This window comes from Chanos chanos, chromosome 11 (genome assembly GCF_902362185.1).
Source record: "Chanos chanos chromosome 11, fChaCha1.1, whole genome shotgun sequence".
NCBI classification, from domain to species: domain Eukaryota; kingdom Metazoa; phylum Chordata; class Actinopteri; order Gonorynchiformes; family Chanidae; genus Chanos; species Chanos chanos.
In genome coordinates, this window is record NC_044505.1 from 18,254,058 (window position 1) to 18,277,687 (window position 23,630).

The 23,630-nt window shown below is 39.0% G+C and overlaps 1 protein-coding gene and 2 non-coding genes across 3 annotated transcripts; 1 reads left to right on the forward strand and 2 right to left on the reverse strand.

The window, feature by feature from the left end:
- Positions 1-600: 600 nt before the first annotated feature.
- Positions 601-21,821, forward strand: LOC115823759 (von Willebrand factor A domain-containing protein 7-like). The gene is made up of 18 exons (XM_030787788.1): positions 601-677; positions 7,749-7,881; positions 8,497-8,769; positions 8,891-8,984; positions 9,970-10,098; positions 10,463-10,649; positions 10,931-11,103; positions 11,264-11,376; positions 12,194-12,310; positions 12,470-12,688; positions 12,863-12,995; positions 13,115-13,267; positions 13,497-13,589; positions 13,727-13,995; positions 14,400-14,693; positions 14,925-15,257; positions 21,455-21,569; positions 21,679-21,821. The coding sequence occupies exons 1-18, from the start codon at positions 601-603 to the stop codon at positions 21,819-21,821; spliced, it is 3,048 nt and encodes a 1,015-aa protein (XP_030643648.1).
- trnav-cac (transfer RNA valine (anticodon CAC)) lies at positions 3,251-3,323 on the reverse strand. Its single transcript has one exon. It is a non-coding gene; the product is annotated as a tRNA-Val (tRNA).
- Positions 18,961-19,033, reverse strand: trnav-cac (transfer RNA valine (anticodon CAC)). Its single transcript has one exon. It is a non-coding gene; the product is annotated as a tRNA-Val (tRNA).
- Positions 21,822-23,630: the final 1,809 nt, after the last annotated feature.

Genomic DNA, 23,630 nt, shown 5'->3' on the forward strand with positions numbered 1-23,630 from the left:
AGAAATATATAATTGCCTTGCAATTTACAGTGTTATTCACAGTGAGCTTGTGCTACAGATAAAAGCTGCCCAGAAGGATGGCAGAGTTTGGGCAGCAGTATTTATTTTATCTCGACTCAGAAGAAGAGCTGGAGTGAGAGCAAGAGGGACTGCAGAGAGAGAGGAGCAGAACTGGTGATCATAAACAGCAAAGAAGAACAGGTGAGAGAGAGAGAGAGAGAGAGAGAGATAGAGAGAGAGAGAGAGAGAGAGATGGGGGGGGGGGGGGGTTGGGTGAATGGGTTGGCATTCTCATGTTTCCAAAGCACTCTTCACAAAACTCAAGAAGAAACTCGTAAGAGGAACTAAACATGAAGAAGTGAGAGAAGGAGTATCTTCCTCAAAGACAAATTTCTGGAGTTTTTTTTTTCTTTTTTTTTCTTTTTTTTTCTGTCCATAGCAATCACAGTGCAAATTCAGCCTATGTTTCGCTGTGTTCTCTCTCTTTCTCTCTCTCTCTGTCTCTCTCTCTCTCTCTCTCTCTCTCTCTCTCTCTCTCTCTCTCTCTCTCTCTCTCTCTCTCTCTCTCTGGCTCCTTAGGTATTTATCAGAGGGCTAAACATGCAGCTCTGGATTGGTTTGGCAGAGGTTTCTCAGGGCATCTGGACCTGGGTAGATGGAACTCCTCTGAATGAAAGGTAAGTGGTCACCACATTCAAGAAGTACCTAGAATACAAGGAAGTTCAGCTTCTTAGAAAAAAAAAAGACCATTTGGAACAGGCGTGGTTAAGAATTAGTTCCTCTTTGTGTTTTTCTTTCTTTTTTTCTTTCTTTCTTTTTTCAGGGAGAGTTTATTTTAAGGGGGTCACAGTTAACTCAGCAAGTTCTGCATTTAAAATGACATGCATGACGGAGTTGATTTTTTTTTTAAACTTGCTGTTAGAGAGAAGAGCAAGAACACGTGTCACCCTCGGCCACACATATCCTAGTGTTGCACAAGTGTAGATGCCGTCAAAGATTCGCCCAATGAAACAGCAGTAAAGACTTCCCTCATGAATGTTTGCTGCTTCCCTTAACTACGTCTACTCAGAGTGCATTCCTGGTAGAAGCCTGTTTCGACACCTAATGACTCCCATTAGTTTGTGCTGGCAGAGCAATGGCGAGACACAACCTGCACTGAAAAGGACAAAGGGTCTAGATAACAGCAACTGTATCAGCTTATGCTTTTGATGACACTGTTTGATCAATCAATCAATCAATCGGTTGGGCGGCCGATCAGTCGGTCCATAGATTGATCGATTGATCAATCAATCGATCAATCAATCAATCAATCAATCGATCAATCAATCAATCACGCTGTTCTGTGTTTAGATATTGGAGGACAGGGGAGCCGAATGAGTACCGCAGAGGGGAGGACTGTGCTGAGAGTAAACCTGACTCTGAAATGCTCAACTCCTGGAATGATGAGAGATGTCATACAGCCAATCATTGGGTCTGTGAGAGACCGGCATGTCATTAAGTCAGCAGTCAAACACACACACACACACGCATACACAGGCAAACACACACACACACGCACACATACACACACACACACACACACACACACACACACACCCATGCACACACATTTGTTTGTCTCTTTTATCTTTCTTTTGAGTGCGCATTAAAAATGTCTTTCCTCCTTTATCCAGCATTTTGACGGACGCACTGACAGCAGCATTGCCCTTAACAGTGCCTCCAAACCCTTTCATCCTTTTTAATTCTCTTCTTTTATATATTAACATAACCAGAACTAAGGCTTGAGTAAACCAACAGTGACCTCTGCTGGAATAAAAGTGGAAGGACGTAAACGTTTAGATTCAGGAATCTCTCTCTGGAGAATCTCCTTAGCATCGTCAGTTTCAAAAAAATACCTTGTTGCACATGCAGCAACTGGAATTTGACACAGTAAAATGTTTCTGAAAGCATTAATTATACAACATCTAACCCCGCAAAGATAATCGCGTGGCACATACACAAATTCATACATATATCTTAAATTTGGACACCATTTAATACCCCAAATTTGTAATTATTTCAAATAAAAAGTTATTTCTTAAACTGTTGATCCCATTTCTGAAAATTATTTTATTAAATGGGTTCATGAGTTATTTGTATGTCCGTTTTTATTTATAAATAAAGCTCTGGACAATTGCTGGACAAAGAATATCCCGACAGACTTGCAAGTCTAGGTGGAAGAATAAACAACTGAATATATGTGATCAGTTGACATGATGGCTTTAATAAAAAAAAAATACATATGAAACTTTATATTTTATTAAGTTTTTGATTGGGTCTTTTCTTGTGACTTATCCTGTGCTAAGCATTACATTTCAGATGCATAAAAACGAACTAGCCTCGGGTAAATGAATTCACCCCTCTCCGTCCAGATGTGACTGGCTCAAAGTTGCTTTGGTGAAATTCACTCATTGTCATGACACATAAACCACTGGTTGGTTTATTTAAGTGGGTGTGTCCTCCTGGATGTGATGTCCATGTGCACTGCTACACTACCCAGCACGTCCACTCTGGTTTCACCCGAATGCAGCAGTTGGTAGAGCGGAGGACTGTGGATGGAAATATAAAGGGACTTAGGTTGCTAAGTGTTTCCCTGCCTTTCTCCCTATGAGCGCTGGGATAGGCTCCAGCACCCCCCGTGACCCTAATCAGGATAAGCGGCTTAGATAATGAGTGAGTGAGTGAGGTTGCTGGTTCAAATCTGACTTGAAGGATAAAAATGTTATCGTGCCAGCTTCCTCTTGTCATACCTGTGCAGGAGCTTAAATGGAACTTCTCAGTTTTGGTCCAGGTTTTGACTTAAGGAAGAGTATTGGTCTAGTGCTGGACTCTTTTTTGCTGGTGCAAAGGGCTGGAGGAACGATTCAAGCCACATTTGGTTTAGCTCCAAATGCTGACCTAGTTTTGCAGTGTTCATGCCTAGAGTTTGATAACTGTCAATGTGGCCATGTTAATTGTAAAACTGTTCCACTACTGAAAATGAAAATGATATGTCAAATTTGTTGTATTGAAATAACTTGACCAACTCCTATCACCGAAAACACACTTTCAGATATTTGGGAGCCACTTGCTAGTGTATTGATGTGATATTTAGTTATTCCAGACAGAGTGCTTGCTATCTGTTATTATGGTTGTCAGGTCTGTCACTTAACGACAAATGTGAGAAGGGAAGAAAGCACATGCCTTGAATGTAAGGTTGTCACAAAATCCATGTTTCTGCCCGGTTTCGAACCGGGGACCTTTCGCGTGTGAGGCGAACGTGATAACCACTACACTACAGAAACATGCCCCTGAGGAAGGTACTCACATAGTCATAGTTTTTAATTTAAGCGAGGGTAACTCTCAACCTAACATCAATCCATGAACCGGTGGCACCACAAGAGGACAGTGTTGCTTCAGGAGGATTTGGCTATGAGATAAAACCGATAAAACTTTTCCAAAGTAACTATGGGTAAGTATGATTCCACCCGGTTTCAAACAAGGGACCTTTTACGTGTGAGGCGAACGTAAAAGCCACTACACTACAGAGCCATGCAACACGATACGTGATGACAATGGCTGTCCAAGGCTCCTTAAAAACAGGCACGGTCAGACATCAACTGCATTAGGACAAACACAAAGGGGATGAAGCGCATCCTCTTTGACCTCTTCTACACGTTCAGGAAAATAATGTTTTGATTAGGTCTTTGCCCTTGACCATTCTTTGTTATTAGGTAAGAGGTTAAGAAACAAAATTAGTTTGGCACTTAAAAGACTAGGTCTACGTAATTAAGCTCAGCACACCAGTATATATTTGAAAAGACAGAATGAATTTTCTGCATGAATTGTGAAGAGTTGTGGCTGTTTTTCCTAGAGGACGTCATCAAAAAGGTTGATAATTTAGGCGTGAATGCTTTATATTATTTTGCGATTATTTCTATTGAAATTTAATGGAAAATTATGCAGTTATGGTGACAAGAACAGGAGTGAAGTTATCTGACCGATATAAACGACCAAGATATATTTGATAGAAATGAATGAGAAATACAACAAAATACATGCAAGCACCATAAAAAAAAAAAAAAAAAAAAAAACCGTCTAGTTACAGAAAGCATTCAGTTACACCTTTCAAAATTGCATTCCTTTAAGTATTAATTCATTCTTAAATGATTAAAGAATTAATTCAATAAAATGAGTTCAGAACTGATGGTATGTGTGTTTGCGTGTGTGAGAAAAACAGCTACTATTTACACTGTTAATAATGCAACCATGTACATGTTGCACAATGGTAGAAATTCAAGTCAGACAAACCTTTTTTTGACCTTAAACTCTGCAAGCATACATTTGACTCTCACTCATTTTCTCACTTTTTTTTGTTTTGTCTTTCAAAAGATAAAAGAAAGAGACATGTCCTCCTTGCCCACAAAGAGGTTTTCATACAAAACCTTTTTTTTTTTTTTCACATTTTACACTTCTTCCTAGATAAGAATAGCAGCACGCAAGAGTTGCATTGAGGACTTTGAAAACAACATCATGGACAATACCATCACTCAGAAGAAGCTGACAACTGGATATTTCAGCTTGACCACGTCCTCCACACAAGAAGGGCCTCTATTTTTGTCCCCAAGCAGTTTGTAATGGCTAGAAATGTGATGTGGTAAAAGAGAAGACTCTATGAGGTGAATGAAATGAACTGCAGTTTATGGCAATACCCTGGGATCAGATTTAAAGTATTAAAGAATTTAAAGTATTTAAATGACTGTGTGTTATGGACTTAAATATTGTTTTAATTAGAGGTGACATGGACAGACTGTGAAAGGGTTCTGTCAGTCAGGGGAGGGGCATTAACTCATCTCTTCTCGCCTTTTTGAGATCTCAGGTGGGATTGACTGGTTACTCCAGCCATATGGCCTGTTTATTGCTGGGCAGACACACACACATTCACACTTAGGAGCAATTTAGTATCTCCAGTTCACCTGACCTCCATATTTATGGACTGTAGGAGGACACTGGAGCTCCCTGAGGAAACCCATGCAGACACAGGGCCCTGGGAGAACATATAAACTCCACACAAAAAGGACCTTGGCCGTCTAGCCAGGAATCAAACTCAGGACCTTCCTGCTGTTAGGCAACAAAGCTAACCACTGCGACACCTCTTTTCGAGCTGAAAGTATGCATTTTACATCTTTATTTTGAATTTTGACTCATTTAAATCAGAAGTAACACAAAAAAAGAAATAAAAGAAAAAAAAAAGCACCATGGGAAAAAGATCCCCAGTATTGTTACATTACTGTGAATTGTCTTTACTTCAAACATATGTGACAGTTTCACTTTCGCTTTAAAGCTGGGTGAGAGCCAGATTACAGATTGCAGATAAACATGCAGAGGAAAGCGTACACAAGAGTAGTCAAGCCGGTTTTATGGTATTATGGGATACCATTGTGCAGGGAGTGTGTACACCTTCGTGCTATTGTTGCCTGGGCAACAGCCCATTTGCCCTATTTTGGCCAAATTGCCCCTCTGAAGGATTTTGATAGCTGGGATTAGCCATTAGCAACACTAGTGCATCATTGCTGAAGTTAGACTAAATTAAATAGCCATATTGTTTTAGTTAAAGCTATTAGTCATGCACACTGTTTTTTTTTTTCTTTTTTGAACACACATTAAAGAACATGCAAGAGTTTGTACTCGAGACTACATATGTATAATATAGTACAATATAAACATAAATAAAAGGGGGGGGGGGGGGGGTAAAATACGAGAACTTTATATAAAAAAATATATAGAAATATATACATAACGTTATTTCCAAATCACCAGGCACAGAACAAAAGAACAAAAACAAAAAAAACAAACAAGCAAACAACAAACAAACAATAAAACAAACAAAAAAAACGAAGAGGAGCAATGACTTCAAAAATAAGAGGCATAAATCACAACAACAAGAAATGAGATACATGCCCACAAAGCTGTCTTGCAATTTTACTCGAGTGCAATTTTTTTTTTTTTTTTTCCTTTTTAGTTTTGCTGCTTTATGCGCATGTGGTTTCTTGCAAATTGCGTAATATCTGCAATAAAATATTAAGTGCATATTGTTATGCCCAGCCTAGGGGTACCGAGCATAACAAAAGTGACCCCCCCCCCCCCTTTTCCTGTACCCAGTGATGACCCGTGCCCACGAATTACAATCCAAAAAGTGATTTATTTACAGAAGTGGTAGTAAAAAGCTTCGGGGGTGAGCGCGGCCAAAACAACAAACAAAACAATCTATATTTTACAAACTGAATAACCTACTTTCCAAAAAGAAAAGAAAAGAAAATACAGAACTCTTCCCTAACTCCCTAATGAAAAAACAGGAGAAAAGGAGAGCGAACAAAATGGCTTCACACCCCCTACCACTACCCAAACAGTTAACACGAAAAATATTTACAACTATTTTACAACAACGAAAATCACATACACACATATAAAGTTTTACAAACGATACAACGAATTTTGCTCGAAAACACATACAACAAATCTTGCTCGAAAACACATACAACGAATCTTTCTGAATCAAATCACAACGAACGGACACGGACAAAGTGGCCAGGAAAAAACGAGAGGCAACCGGCATCTGGATGGCGCGTCTTTTTAAAACCGGCGCCGTCGACTGTGGGCCAATCCTCGATCGCCACCTGCAAAGCAACACATTAAAGAGACATACGGGGAAAACACAGACAGGCAGGGGAGGAAACAGCACCACACACAGGCAGGGGGAGAAAAATAACAGCACACAAAATAATACACATTTATGACTCAGGGTCATAACACATATGAATGTTCAGGGTTTTTTTTTTTTTTTTTTATCAAAAAAGGTCTTGAAATCATCAAGGCTAATATTCGTCAAATGAGGCTTAAGACAGCGAGACAGAAACTGGGTGAAATTCTGCACACACCACAGGTAAACACACACCTTGAGATTTGATGTGTCCTGATCAATACCATTGCTGACTTCTATGTAAGTATTTCCTGAAGTTAAGTCTACTGTAGGATTGTACTTTGTTTTACAATAATTTCATAGGACTTCTACAGCCACAGTAACTGGATAGAACTGGGGAACACGTCTCCATACACAGATCTCATCAGACCATACCACAAAACTAAAGACATTACAGGCACAAGACAAATTGTGTGTGTGTGTGTGTGTGTGTGTATGTGTATGTGTATGTGTGTGTGTTTGCACGTGCGTGCATGTGTATACGGCTTTATATGGTATGGGGAATGTTTTGTGTAATCAGATCTATATACAACATAAAAGGTAGAGGCAGGTATTCCAGTAAGACTTGCATTATGTTTTTGTCACCCTAGTGATCAACACAGATCATTTTTCCACATGAATGATAATCATTTACGGTAAATCACAACAGCCACGCCCTGGGGGTAAAAGTGTCATGTAAAAGAGCTGCGTTGGTTATGACAACAGCAGGAGACACAAGGTCAGTTAAGACTATATATATATTGCCATCAACAGGACAATACATTTGGTCATTGTACATGACAGGCACTAAGTACATCACCAATTTTGTTAGTACAAAGATTGGTTTTTGTTTGACTTTTTTTTTCTTTTTCTTTTTTTCAGTTAGTTTTTTCCATATCTTTGTTAACATCACAGAGACTTTTAGGATGATTTCAAGACAAATCATCACTGCAGGTCTTCTATTCTATGTCCTTCTCTTCTTCACTTTGAGGGGCACTTTGGCCTTCAGTGTGCTCTTCACCTCCTCACAGAAACACCAAGACATTACAACAATTGCAATTTTACAAAAAACAGCTGAGGTGTGCAAGGAGCAGGGTCGACGTGCAGGAAGAGATTTTGTGATGGTGAGAAACATTCACAGAGCTTGCAAATTTTATAAAACTGACAGAGAAGTAAGAGCACAAAGTACTATGGGGGTTTTTTTGTTGTTTTTTTTTAAATATATTTAAATTCAGGCATAGCAGCACTCTTGGTAATCTCACCCTTTGTACTCTTTGTAACTTTCTTAATGATATCCTTTTTGCTCTATAATCTAATTTTAAGTATTAAGGGTATATACTATTTCATAATCAGGGGTTGTAGTTCAGTATGCTATGTTTAGATGGTAATATGTTTTATAGTTAATATTCCATTAGGTGGCTAATGATTAGAGTTGGCTGCATCACGTGATCACCCAACAATTCATTAATGCATTTCCCTTAGTTATGCTCCCCCTTGCAGGAGCACACAGACTGAAAGCTTTTAAGGAGTTCTTATGAATATTTGTTGCTCATTATTATTTCTGATTCTTAAAGCGATAGTGCACATAAACTACTCTGGGTTACATGTTACTTTGACTTCCACTGTATGGGGAAGTGGTTTCAACATGGCTTTTGTGATTATTTTTGTCCATAATTCTTTGAGATTATGTGTATTTATCTAAATATGAGGGTGAATTTTTATGTATTTATTTTTGACAGCCTTTTCCTCTGACTGTTGACTCAGTGCCAGAAGCTTGCGCAGCTTCTGAATCGAAGAAAAGTTTCCGGACAGTTGTCAAAAATATCAAGGATTCAAATGCCTTGGTTGATTTCTGGCATGTTTTTGATGAGGAGTACCATTTTGATAGCGAGGCGTTTTTGAAAGGGAGGGACCTCATCACAAGGGGCGTGGCCACCATCAAGGCAAACCTACGGCGAAAGAATTATGAGCCAGCAAGAGACAAGCTGGGTGAAATTTTGCACACTTTACAGGTTAACTACTTTCCATGATTGTAATCAAATTCTATAATAAATTCATTTGTCATGTTTTGTATGAATGATACTTTAATTTAAAGCCTAGAGTAATTAATACCATATACCAATTATTTAACAGGATTTCTACAGTCACAGTAACTGGATAGAACTAGGCAATAAGTTCCCGTACTCCAACCTTATCAGACCAGACCTCCCTATGGACAACATCGCAGGTACTACTCTGTGTGTGTGTGTGTGTGTGTGTGTGTGTGTGTGTGTGTATGTGATAGTCTTTGCATCCTACGAAGAATGGCATGTGTAATCAGACACGTTACACTCACCGCACACATGTAGCATTGTTCAAAATGTCACAAAAGAGAAATTTTGATTTTTAAAAACCCTAAAGTGATACTTTCAGCGACAACTCATGATTCACTCAGTGATGTTGCTGTTATCTGTCATTTGCGTCGAACCAGGCTGTTGTCGTCTGGCACTCCATCTGCTCTCTCCTTCTCTCTCCTTACCTCACTCCTCTCCTGTGCATAATTTCTGTTGTTGCTCTGATGTTTACAATGTTCACCAAGTGGTTTAAGTTGGCTGTTTTTCTATATCTGTTTACCATTGCCTATTAATTCAGCAGCAGTAAGTACTTTTGTTGTGCATTGTACAATTATACAATCATTTTGGATTTCTGTCTTGTATGAGGTTCTTTGGCTAAAATCATTAGATATAAATTATCCTGTCTGTTTAGTTCAATAGGGTACAAGTACAGCATATTATATGATATTGTACTGTACACTGTATGTATGCCTCTGACCTTCAGCACCCCCAACTCAAATGCTTCCCAGCACCGTTATAAAAAATGAAAAAGGTACATTTTCCAGTAGAACTGGTATTTTTACACCCTAGTTTATGGCAACACTGAGTTCATATTATTTCATTTTCATTCTCATCATGTGCCTTGTTTTTACATGGACCTAAAACATGTATTAAATGCAAACAGTTCAAACACACCAACAGCTCTTAAAAAAGAACCGATCGAAAAACATACTTATATGAGGAGTGCTAGCGAAATTAGTTTGTTAAAAAATGGTATGGGCCTTTACAACTCCTGGCATAAATATTGTGTTATAAACTGCTGCATATAAGGAATGTGTAGTCTATAAACATGATAATGATACAACTATTTGAATATTGTTGTTGCTGTTTTTTGTTTAGATAGGAACACCCCAACATGCAGGAGCTGCAGTGGAGGCAACTGTGATAACAACATCCTGGAAAGCATCATCAGGGAGAAGAAACTGACCTCTGGATATTTTGAAGTGTCCAGCCCTGAAAAGCCAAACGGTACCACTCTTATCTGCTTCTCATGGGCCTTGAAATGATGCAAATGCATTTACATAGTAAAGTTTAGGAAAACTAATAACAATTCTATTGAATTCCATTATCATTAAATATTTGTCTTGGTTGTACAATGGCCATTACAGTAGCAGAAACACACAGACAATACCAGTACATTCAGTGTCAAGTTAAACTTTGTGCCAGAAAAAAAGGTTCAAAGGGATAATATTTTAAGATGTCTTTTTTAAAGCCATCAAAACACTATTTCTAAGGTTAAAACAAACCTGACTGACTTTTTCTTTTTTTTAAACAAAAGGAAGACTTCAAAGTGTATTTTAGTTTGCTGACTAGATTTGAATGATGATTGTAGGAAAGTGCAGTCATGGAGGATTCTATGACAAAACAAGCGAAACTGAGCCCACTGGGGGCATAAATAAGGACACGTTTGACTCTGACCATGGGAAACTGCACCTACAAGCTGCTGACGTGGCCACTGCTGCCACTGCAGAGCTGCTGGAGGACATCAGAGGGGCAGTCGGGGACTCTGAATTCCTCAGGTATTTTGGTGGAGGTTGTGACACTATTGATCTCGAATGACTTTTGTTTGAACCTGTCAACACTGTGTTTACTCATACTCTGAGAGCTAACCACTACCACATTGGATATGTACATTGGATTTACACACTATGCAAACCGACTGACTGACTGACTGATTGATTTATTGGTTGGTTGGGTGGTTGGTTGATTGATTGGTTGCTTGCTTGCTTGACTGGTGGATTCATTCATTCAATGCTTGGCTGATTGATTCAATGATTGGTTCGTTCACTCTCTCTCTTAGATTTATGGGGATAACTCAGTCCTCCTCTGTTCTCTGTTTCGTCATTGACACCACAGGCAGCATGGGCAATGATATTGATGAGGTGAAACGTGTCACTTCATTCATAATTGACAGCAAAAGAGGCACTACTGATGAGCCATCTGCCTACATCTTTGTTCCATTTAATGACCCAAGTAAGACATCTAACCTATAATGAACTGGTCTTTCAGGGAAAAGTCTTGGTCAAAAAGTCATGGAGCGCATTATCAGTTATGCCTCTTGTTTACAAAAGTTTTGAAAATGTGCAAAAGAATAAAATAAATAAAGTGTTTTACTAATTGGTCACTAATGCAGGTTTTGGGCCACTGATGAAGACAACTGATCCGGATGAGTTTAAAGCACAAATCAATGCTCTTTCTGTATTTGGAGGTGGAGATGAACCAGAAATGTGTCTCTCAGGACTTCAGGTAGGATGAGTGTCTTCTAAATGTTTTAACTCAAAATACAGGTGGAATGCATATACAGTATGCTCACATGAAAAACATGAAAGAAATTTTCAATTCTTAGACTTTCCCAATTCTTAGACTTTTTGTACTGACTTTTATTCATGCACACTGTGTAAAGCTCAAAAAGGAAAAGACAACAATCGAAACTTTTAATCTATCCATAGCCAAATAATACTAAATGTTATATACCCAAATATCACTCAGTATTGATTTTTGAGTCTTACCTCAAGTTTATCTACATTTGATCAGTCTATGTTTCAAAGGTCATACATTTGAGGAAATAATAATATATTACTGAGAGATCCATGATCAAAATGACCTTATCTAGCATCCAATATTCTTAAAGCTTATCCTGTTCTTGAAATCACATGGCTGGACGATGTTAATACAAGAAAATTAAAAGAAAAACTGATTATGAGCTTGTTTCTTATTGTTATCTTAAGAACATGAATGCACTGGGATACATCCAACATTTATTCATCTTCATCTTTTTATTTAAACTAATTATGAAGTGAAGCTTGATTCTTAGACATTCTCGCAAAAAGTTTCTAAGCGAGATAGCATTTATCTAAGAATTGGAATTAGAAAACAGGTAAAAGATTTCTTCTTAGAATAAAGAACAAGAAAAAGACAGGTAGACAAGCCAGGGAGAACCTGAGTGACACTGATAGGCCCTCTATACAGCTGTCATTCAAAGAAACCCAGCTGCCTTAAATTAGAGTTTGATGAATCGTGACAATGCAAATATTTCATTTTCCAATGTCATTTTATCAACCAGCTGGCACTCACAGGTGCACCCCTTGAATCTGAGATTTTTGTTTTCACTGATGCCAGTGCAAAAGACACAGAACTGAGAAGCACTGTTCTGGCACTGATTGAGAGCACCAAGTCAAGAGTGAGTACTTGCAGATTATCTTCTACAATGCTACTATTTAAGATATGTGTACAACTGTCTCGAATTTAGCTATGGAATTTGTAAAGAATTCTAAAGCTCTAAGGAATCTACATCTGAGTTGATGAACATTTTTGTCTTTTTCATCCTCTTCTTGTGTAGGTCAACTTCTTCCTAACTAATGCATTGTTCTCTCGTCGACGGCGGAGCAGCGATGGAGAACAACACCAAAGCCAACGATTCACCTCTCGTCTCTCTAACTCTTTGAATCAGCTGTATCAAGACTTGTCTGAGGCCTCAGGTGGGCAGGCGATCGAGGTTACCAAGGCAACACTGCCTCAAGCCACCAGCATCATTGTGGATACCTCCAGTTCAGCACTGGTAATGACCTCATGATCACTGAGTTTTGACCATGCTGTCATCCTCCACTGTTTTAAGAACTTATAAAACATCAATGGAATGGATTGAATTCATTTGTGATAGCAATATGCCTGCAAATTTCCAAGTACAACATTGTTGTAATCATTACTAGTTCACAGTCCATTGTTTTTTCAGGTAACTCTTCTCCAGGCTGTCAGGAATCCAGCAAAGGCGGAGAACTTCTCTGTCCTAGTGGACACATCTGTGAAAAACCTTACTGTCTATATTACAGGCAATTCCCCATCTTTCACCATCATAAGCCCCTCAGGTGATCATACCAGGTTTTCTTGATGCCTCTAATATGAAAAACAGTGCCTCTAATCATTTATGTATTTATTAAGAAAGGTTTCATCGTCTTTAAAGGTTAACTATCATATCAATTTACAGGAATATCCCAGGATGATACAGAGTCAAATGGAGGTTTGGGGGAGATACAGACAGTGGGGAATTTCTATCGAGTGCAACTGAACAGCCAGAATCAAACAGGGCTTTGGCAAATCAGTATTGACTCAGCACAGCCCTTCACCATTAAAGTCACAGGTATATAAAAAGATATCATGTTGATATGTTTACACTGCTGTAAATTTACTTTGGTAATACACCTTTGAATCCTGATATGTCAGAAAAGCACACCTTGTAGAATTCATTTTCTTGACTTCTGCACTGAGACAATATATGTGTCAAGAACATGATCACTGGAATAAATGGAGATTTTGTTTCACAGAATGGTTTGTCCTTGATTACATATTTGTCTCGTGTTTTGTTCCAGGTCAGAGTGTGATTGATGTTCAGTTTAACTTTGTGGAGATTATTGAAGAACCTGCCCCAGCATATGCAGTTTTGGACAGTCGGCCTAAAGCAGGTAAGTAAAAGTGAAAGCCAAACAAATTATTCCATTTTCTGATTAGTCCAACCACTGTTTCTATTATCTGTCTCTATTGTCTTTAGAATACTGCTGTCATATTCGTCACTTTTTTTTTCCTCGTATGCCAAACACAGATGGAAATGCTACCCTGCTGGTGACAGTGACTGGGGGAGAGTCTGTGAAGCTGACAGAGGTGGCCCTGGTTGAGGCATCAGGTTCTGGGGTTGTTAATGGCACCTTGCAAGATGTGGGAGGTGGGGACTATCTTGTAACGGTGACCTCGGTTCCAGCTGAGAAGTTTGTTGTTCGTGTGAGAGGAGAGAGCACTTTGTCCAGATCAACACCCAACATCTTCCAAAGACAATCTTCCACCCAGCTTAGTGCTTCTAACATCTCCATTACGGTCAGTCCACAGGCTGTTTGCGAAACATTTCTGTATATTCAAACCAGCAAACACACGATAGCTAAGCATCGTTCCTTGAGTATGTGCATAAATCTTCACAAAGAAAGCCAATCACTTTTCCACAGATGAGTGTATTTTGTTGATTTGTGTTATATGATCACATTTTATGATCGAATCAGAATCAGTAATAAAGCAGAAAGTAGACAGGAAATGAAAACTCATTTATTCCTTGACGGAAAAAGAGGCATATTGGAGGTCCCAAAAGTAGCAATGGCAAAGCAAGAAACATAGTTTCTGGATAATCAAAGATTTTAGGTAACTATTCTATTAATTATTGATGCAATTACATACTCCATATTATTGATAGAACTTCTCATACAGGTTTTGTCTCTTTTTACAACTAGACTCAGGTGAGTGACACATGGGAACCTGGAACAACTCTGAGTGTGGGCTTCACTGTGTCCACCAGTGGCTCAGGAGGTAACTTGATAATCCGTGCTAGGAACGACCGTGAGTTTGTCACCACTCTCCCTGAGTCACTGACCCTTGACAGTGCGGGCAGCGCCAATAGCACAGTCACCCTCACTGCTCCTTCAGACACTCCCTCTGGCACTGATGTCACACTGACCATTGAGGTCGACACTCCTGGAGCCTCCGACTCAAACTTCGCTGTGTTACGCCTTTCTGTTGTTGCTACGGTAACTTAATTCTAAACCCCATTCTGTGCAACTACCATTTTTCTGTTGTTAAAGTAATGTAAAATTTCTAAGGCAAGACTTCTACAGGCCTGTAAAAAACTGTGTTCCAGTATCACTAGAGAAAGACTACAGTTGTGGTTTAAGACATGTTTCAAATTGAGTTGAATTTGAATCTAGATCTCACGTAATGTCAGTTTTTCTAAATATATTTTTACATTATGATCCCTTTAGGTAACAGATATCACACCCCCTGTGTGTGAGATTGTGAGCGTAAATGCTAACTGCTCCAGCAACTGCAGCCTGTCAACATGGGAGCTTTCTGCCAACCTAACGGATGGAAACGGAACAGGCATCCAGAGTTTGACAGTCCGGCAAGGCAACGGAAATCTGACCACGACCATTGTGGCTGATGGAGGCATTAATGTGACCCTTGCGTCATATGTTGCCTCATGCTGCTCGGAGGATTTTGAACTGGTCGCTGTGGATGAGGTGGACAATGTTGGCACCTGTTTCAGATCCATCAGAACAACTATAGCACCAAGTACCAGCACTCCATCCCCCCTAGCAAACAATGTCACAATGGCGACCCAAAACATTACCACAGTGTCTACCCAAAATATTACCACAATGCCTACCCAAAACATTACCACAGTGCCTACCCAAAACATTACCACAATGCCTACCCAAAACATTACCACAATGCCTACCCAAAACAGTACCACAATGCTTACCCAGAACATTACAACAATACATACCACCCAGAACATTACAACTGCACAGCCAACTACCATGGCAACTACCTCAAACAGAGGACATTCTATGTCCTTTTCTCTGAGCTTCTGGTTCAGTATGGTGCTCTTTCTCAAACAAATCATACATCTCTAAAGAAAGGGAGCAGCCTACACAGAGTTCTCCAAAGCACAATCTTTTCTTGTTTCTCTCTATTATTTACTGTATTATTTATTAAATTAAGCATGAAATAACAAAAATGAGAATAACTTGAAATAATCAATATTCACTTCTTGGGATTTATTATTTAGCACTGCTTCAAGGTGTAGTTTAGCTAAATTACTTTGTACTAGTTTGGCTAAGCAGTACATACTATGTTCTGTTCATGATAAATTATTTTTTGACATTATTAAATCTGTTTTCACATATGTTTTCAGCTATGTTCATTGCATTATTTAATTCCTCTACAAAAAATGTATTAAAATAAATAATTCATTTATGATTTATTGGCCGGGGGGGAGAGGCATTAGTGGTAGTTATTGGATTCAGTCAAGCCAATCAGTTTGCATTGCTTTTTCTTGTATGTTCTTGTCTTTTCTGTACAGAATGCAATTTACTGTGGCGTGATATTTTATTCTTAGGTTTCAAAATTGTGGACAGCACCAGTAACAATTTACCTATTGTCTCCATCAGGGGACAGACATGTGTGCTGCCAAAACCTATGAACATATAAAATAAATGTGTAAATGAGATTACAAGAAAAATATTGCCTATAAAACAGTTGTACTTTGAAATATAGCTGCAAGATGCAATGAGTGGTCCAAGCATGCTGAAGTAATTGTTGAATTGTTGTCCAGACCTCAGGATCAGCAAAAGTCATGAATTCAAATAACAGTCATGCTTTTAGACCACATATATGACAAGTAATGAGCAAAAACATGTTTTTCCCTATCATAGCTCTCCAAGTGGTAAAATTGGGCAGTTTCTTCTGGACTCCCTTTAGGTGCAGTATTCAGTCAGTCCACCAAGTTTGGTCTAGATACATCACAGCGTTGCTTAGATTTGGGCTCAATTCCTGTTTAGCAGCTTCACTGCTGATTTTGATTGGTTGTCTTTGTCGAAGGCTTCGGAAAATCAAAAATCCATGTGATAACTTTTGTGAGGCTTAGTCCAAAGATCATCTTTTACAAATTTGGTGAAGATTGGTCAAAGATTGTCCTTGGAGTAGCCAAAAAACTTTTTTTTTATATATATATATATATAAAATCGAAAACGGCCGTAAATCCAATAAGGTGGAAATTGACTTCATTGAGTGTGATGAACCATGCCTGACCCAAAGAATCCAGCAATTTTTAATTTCCCCCATTTGGTTCAAAAGAGTCACGTGTGAATGTACCTCCAAATTTGACCCGCTGATGGCGATAGAGTGCTTGATGGGCAGATATGAAACTTCCTGGATAGAATCAGGTAGGAACCCCAATAAATGTGCCAAATATCACAACTTTTTACCATACAGTTCTTGGAAATCGCCTTCCTGTTTGGTGACTTCATTGTCGAATACGATGGCAGAACAGGAAATGGCAACATGTTCAGACCTCAGGATCAAAAAAGACGTGACTTCAAATGACAATCATGATTTTAGTCCAAAGAAATGAAGAGTAATGAGCAAAAACATGTTATCTCTTATTATAGCGCCCCTGAGAATTAAAGTGGAGCGATTTTTCTGGGCTCCCTTGCAAATTTGGCGTCAATACATCAAAGCATTGCTGAAACATGACCTCAATTCTGTTTTGGCAACTTCACTGTGAATCAGTTATTTAAGGTAAACACAACAGTAATTACCTAAAAGACATTTTTGCTTGTTGCAGCACCCCCCCAGAGGTCAAATGATGCAGATGTCTTTGTGCCTCCTCAGAATGGGGTCCAAAGTCCATGTACCAAGCCTGGTTTTAATACATTAAACCGTCACTGAATTATGACCCTTTTGATACATTAAACCATCACTGAAATATGACTTCCCGTTTGGCAAAAACGATTGCAGAACAGGAACTGGCAACATGCCCAGACCTCAGGATCAAAATAGCATGACTTCAAATGACGGTCACGATTTTGGACCAAAGATATAAAGAGTACTTCTATTTATGCCTACATGTTGTAGTTTCCTCTTAAATTTGAAGTTATGGACATAAGAGCAGAGTTGATTGTAACACGCCATCAAGATGGCTGTCTTTCTCTGGGCTCTTCCTAAGCTTGAATTTTCTGTTAATTTATTCGCACTGTTTTTAACCATAAACACTACATTTTCAACCACCATGATCACCTACAACATACAGAATTTGATCAACATCAGAACTGCAATGGATGTGCATTTTACAGCCAAGCATAATTCAGTAGACTTGGCGACCATCTTGAACTACCATTTGTTTAGATGTAAATTGTTTAGCCTACCTGCTACACCTGGTAAACAGGACCGGAGAAGGAAGCGGAGCAAAAGAGCTGAAGTACTGGCCAGGCAGAGACAACAAGAAAACCATCCCCCTCTTCCAAGTATCTTTCTAGTAATGCTTATATACTTCTAGCGACACTTAAGTGTACTGTTGTTACTTTAAAATAGTGTGATGGGATTAAATCAACTGTGTTGTTCTCTCTAACTAACCCATTCTCCACTGTCTGTGTAAGTGTTATTGTCTGTGTCTCACTGCATAGATGCGGTTCTCATCTTTAGGTCGGCGGCTTGACTTTGCTCCCATGCCCTGTGGTCCCTGGCCCTGCTTGGCCCTGCATGGCCCTGCTCCTTCTGCACCTTCCACAGGCATTAGCTTTGCTGCGTTAATGCATCTACAGTATGCGCTACATTCTTTATTTGCTTTATTAAGTCCTGAGACCCCACTAATGCCCCCCCCCCCCCCATCTTCTGTGTGTGTGTGTGTCCTATGCTTAAGTATGAATGCCTTGCGTGAGTGTAGCTGTCTTCTTCCTTCTTCCCAGGTGTGCCCCGCCCCTTCCATCCTCCTCATCCCTCCCATTCAGCCTCAACATCATTGCCATCCTACCCGTCCTGCATTTGTTGTCTTTATTTTGTCTGTTAGTGTGTTTTCTTTTGCACTATGACTATATTACTTGTAATTGTCCTCTGGGTTAACACATATTGCACAACTGTCTGGCCGTGAAGAGGTCTCCTCTCTCTGTGGTTCTTCTCTTTCCTTTTTACACCTCTGTTTTGGGGGAGTTTTTTCTTGCCCGCTATGAAGATCAAGTCAGGGGGTGCTGTCCTGTCCTGTTTTGTTTGTTGTAAACCTGTGGGCATGTAAAGCCCTTTGAGACGGTAAATAGTGATATTGGGCTCTACTGGGCTCCTATCACCGAAAACACACTTTCAGATATTGGGAAGCCACTTGCAAGTGTATTGAAGTGATACTTAGTTATTTCAGGCAGAATGCTGCTATCTGTTATTATGGTTGTCAGGTTTGTCACTTAATGATAAATGTGAGAAGGGAAGAAAGCACATGTCTTGAATGTGAGGATATCACAAAAACCATGTTTCTGCCCGGTTTCGAACCGGGGACCTTTCGCGTGTGAGGCGAACGTGATAACTACTACACTACAGAAACGTATCAATGACACCGTACTCACATCTAATCTCTCATGCCCAGTGCTCCACATCGCGAAGGCTTGTTAATGGTTTTGCAATTTAAGCGAGGGTAACTAGTGGCACCACAAGAGGACAGTGTTGCTTCAGGAGGATTTGGGTGTAAGATAAAACCGACAATCATCAAATGAGCGGTAAAACTGGGTGAACACGGTTGTACAGGGTGTCAACATTTCTATCCGGTTTCAAACCGGGGACCTGGGGCACAATCACCAGACTACAGAAGCCTGCGATGTAAAAAGACTATAGCTCAGCACATTAGTATATATTTGAGAAAACCGAATGTGCATTTTGTGAAGCGTTGTGGTTGTTTTATACATCATATTATTTTTCATCAAAAAGGTTGATAATTTAGGCGTGAATGATTTATATTACTGTGCTATTATTTTTATTGAAATGTATTGGCAAATTATGCAGTTATGGTGCCAAGAGCAGCAGTGAAGTTATCTGACTGATATAAACGACCAAGACAGATTTGATAGAAATGAATCAGAAATACAACCAAATACATGCAACTAACAAAAAAGTCCAGAGCCCATCTAGTTACAGAAGGCATTCAACTACACCTTACAAATTACATTCCTCTAAGAATTAATTAATTATTTAATCATTAAGGTATTTGTAGTGCTTGTGGCAGATTTGACTGGCTTAAAAAATATGCTGAAAAGAATGGAGTTTGTTTTGTTTTCTGCGAAACCCATTAGTGATTAGCTGTAGTGGTATAAGGTGATTTGTTTGAACAATTAAAGCTTGAAAGGGAGAGCTTGACAGTGAACTCTCGGAGAACTCATGCCTCATACTACAGTGCCAGTATAGAACTCTACCCACCTGTACAACACTGTGAACTCACCTGGGTTCACAAATCAAAGCTTGAACTTAGGTGAGTTCGCACTGTTGTAGTATAACGTCATCACAAAACTATTCAAACTAAATAAACAAACAACATTCAGGCTGTTAAAGCAATTTTATAAAAGACACTCAGATCTTCCGAAGTCAAAGCAAGTTTGTTTATTCTCGCAGCGAGGAGACCAGTCACAAAGTATCACAGTCCAGCATCACAGTTGTGAGTAGTGTAAATTCCCTTTGTGGTCATGCGGTATTTATCTGTTAAGAAGAACCATACCAATTCTTTTGCACACCACACAAATATAAGAGATAAAACATGTTTTTCTGCTGAGCTGTGGAACATCCTGTTCTTGATTATGACGCCCTTGACTGAACTTCTTGTTCCAACCAGATAAGCATTTTAATGAGCATATTTCATACAAAGGAATAACATATTTTTCGGACACAGGCGTACTCTTAGCTTGGCATTGTGGTTCAACATTCATTTCATCAGAATTTTGTGTATTTTGCTCTCTGTTGAAATTACCGAAGATGTGGATTTCCAGGATGAAATTTCTTCAAGAGTGTTAATCAAATCGCATATATCTCTGTATATTTAGGGCAAACATCTGCACCCGGTAAATCCAAAAAAGTCGAATAATTGGGTTTACAATGTTTTTCAGTTTCCCTCCCAGTCCATAATTTGAGCTGATGCACAACAACTAACAAAAATAGAAAAAAATCATTTTAGAGGTGGTGGTTTTAAAAATCTCTGCTTGTAGAGCAAAAATGCAATGAATTGATGTTCAAAACTGATGGTATGTGTGTTTGTGTGTGAGAGAAAGATGGCTACAATTTACACTCTTTATAATGCAACTATGTGCATCTTGCACAATGGTAGAATTTAAAGTCAGACAAGCCTTTTTTGACCTTGAACTCTGCAAGCGTACATTTGACTCTTAGTCATTTTCTCACTTTTTTGTCTTTCAGTGGACAATAAAAAGGAGATGTGTCCTGCTTGCCTACAAAGATGTTTTCGTGCAAAAATTTTTTCGCATTTTACACTTCTTCCTTGATAAGAATTGCAGCATGCAAAAGTTGCATTGGGGACTTTGAAAACAACATCATGGACAATTTCATCACTCAGATGAAACTGAAAACACGATACTTCAGCTTGACTACTTCCTCCATACGAGAAGGGCCTCTATTTTTGTTCTCAAGCAGTTTGTAATGGCTGAGAAAACGCTGTGCAATGAATGAAATGAACTGCAGTTTATGGTGACGCACATAACACTCTGGAATCAGATAAGAATTTAAAGCATTTGAATGACTGTGTTATGGACTTAAATATTGTTTTGATAAGAAGAGACATGGACAGACTGTGAAAGGGCTCTGTCAGTAAAGGGATGGGCATTAGCTCATCTCTTCTCGCCTTTTTGAGATAAGATCTCAGGAGGGATTTACTGGTTCCTCAAGGTATATAGGCTGCTCGTCACAATGATGTGGCAGACACAGAGTCCTGAAACTTTAATCTCGTTTTGGTTTTTCTTTATTTAAGTTTGCCTTTACAACGGCCCTAGAAGACTGGATGTCTACCATGAGGATGCAGAGATCACAGGAGAGAACTGTAGAAGGGCTTAAGGTCGAAATACTTCATGTGCTCATTGACCCAGGTCAGGTGATGATTTAACTCATCAGCCCAACTGTATGGCATCTATATTTTAACATCCCAGTGTATGATGATATTGAAACATAAAGACAGAGTTTCTCTCTGACCCATAGGAAAGTGCAGTTATGGAGGAGCTTTTGATAGAACAAGCCCCGCGGAGCCCACTGCAATGTTAACAAGGAAAGTTTTGGCATCAGACAGCCAACAGCAGCAAAAGCTGCTACCACAGAGCTATGTGAGGACATCAGGGGAGTAACTGAAGAAGCCAAGTACCAACTTCTTAAATTGTAAAATGGGTCCAAATAAAGATGCAAAATGCATTCTTATAAATAAAAAAACAGTAAAGCTCCTTTGACGTGAAATACTGTGAAATACAGACCCTTCCTTGTTTTGTTATGGTTTGGCTGAGACATTACCTGCTTTCCTATTCAAGAACTCTCATGTAAATAAAAAGAACTGAAATAAAAGCTGATATACTTTCAGTTTTACAAGCAATTAGGCTGATACTGGCCCTTAATATGCTCAAGAGAATCAAAATTCCGGTCCTTCCCTGGAAACTGATTTGGGTGTGAAATCTAAAGTTTGGGAGCATTTTGGTTTTTGTAAAAGGAAATCTTGATCAAAGCATTATGCATGCTTGTCTAAGAATAAACACAGCTACTTCCGTCTGAGATAAATTTGTTGATTTTTTTTTTCATCTTAATTGTTGCCAGGCAGAATTAAGATTCTACATTAGATTTTCCAACTCATATTGTTTGAAATAAATATATTAATAAATAAAGAGAGTGAGAGAGATGGAAAGAGAGAGGGGGGGGGGGGTAAACTTTCAATAAATCGAAAGAAATTAAGGCACAGCAAAAAAAATCACAATAAGCAACCCATGCAACAAGATGGACTGAAAATAACAAACAAAAAAGAAACTCCCGAATGCTAACGCTCACAAGAGATGCTAAACACTCTCAGTGACAGAGAAGGTCACTGAGCAGTGATGTCCTTTAAATTACAAAAACTGTGCCCCCGCACAAGTTAGAATGCAAACCTAGACTAAACACAAATCCAAAAACATTTTTTTGATAGTAATGTGGAAAACAAAAATAGCAGTGTCAGCACATCATGTTGCACACATAACCTGTTTTCTGCTGTATGTAGGTGGTTGACATTTAAGCACAGTAATCTAGGCGGAAAAGAATCTTCAAAAACCTGAAAATCCTATCGCTGTATCACACACAGGCTTGGCTAGAGTGTATGTGCGATAATATCTGCTTTGTATTTCAACCTTATTTTTTGCTGACACAGTGTTATATTTCATGCAGTTAGGTCAATCTGTATAGCCTAAGTGAAATCATGTAGCAGTCTTGTACCACACCCGCTGCCGCTGTTGGTAAGAATGCTTTTAGTGTATTAATGACATAAAATAACTTTTAAAAACTGAATGTTAGTGTAATTAATGTTATCCCATGAGACACAAAAAAGGGCCATGAACATTGTGCTCTGAAAAACATGTCATTTAAGAGAAGACTTACAAGGGAAAACTCATCTTTTGATCTTCCAATTCCCTTTAGAGATTCTATCAGTTCCGTGTGCCATCCATGGTCAATATTGAGGACCAGGTTCGAACCATATGTTATTGTGCTTAGCTTTGCTTTTACAAATATCATGGTTGTTTTGATCATATGATCCATAATTACACAGATGCATTTGAAGTCTGTCTCCTTCTACTGAAAATCTGCAAGTTCACCTGGATGCTGCTGAAGCACAATGAAGTCACTACTAAATAAGTATTTGATTAACATTGCAACAATGTGAAGTGGTTGAGAGGCATGTGGTGTTGAAGAGATTTTAGGAAAGACCCTGGACAACCATGAGACGACAGGACACACACCCAAAAGCCAGTTCCAGAGAATAATTAGGAGGCTTTTTAGAGGTGAGAAGTAATTCATATGCAAGTAACATGGAAAACAAGCATATCTCAAAGGTAATGGCCTACCATGTTAAATGCTGGCAGAGTACGAATTAAACAATGACAATCGAGAGGGGCAACTTTTTCTGCAGAGCTATTTAGCAA

Coding starts and splice junctions, on each gene's coding strand:
- LOC115823759 (XM_030787788.1), top strand. CDS start 601: ATGCAGCTCTGGATTGGTTTGGCAGAGGTTTCTCAGGGCATCTGGACC. Junction 11,104..11,263: donor TGTTCCATTTAATGACCCAA/GTAAGACATCTA, acceptor TCACTAATGCAG/GTTTTGGGCCACTGATGAAG. Junction 11,377..12,193: donor TGTGTCTCTCAGGACTTCAG/GTAGGATGAGTG, acceptor TTTATCAACCAG/CTGGCACTCACAGGTGCACC.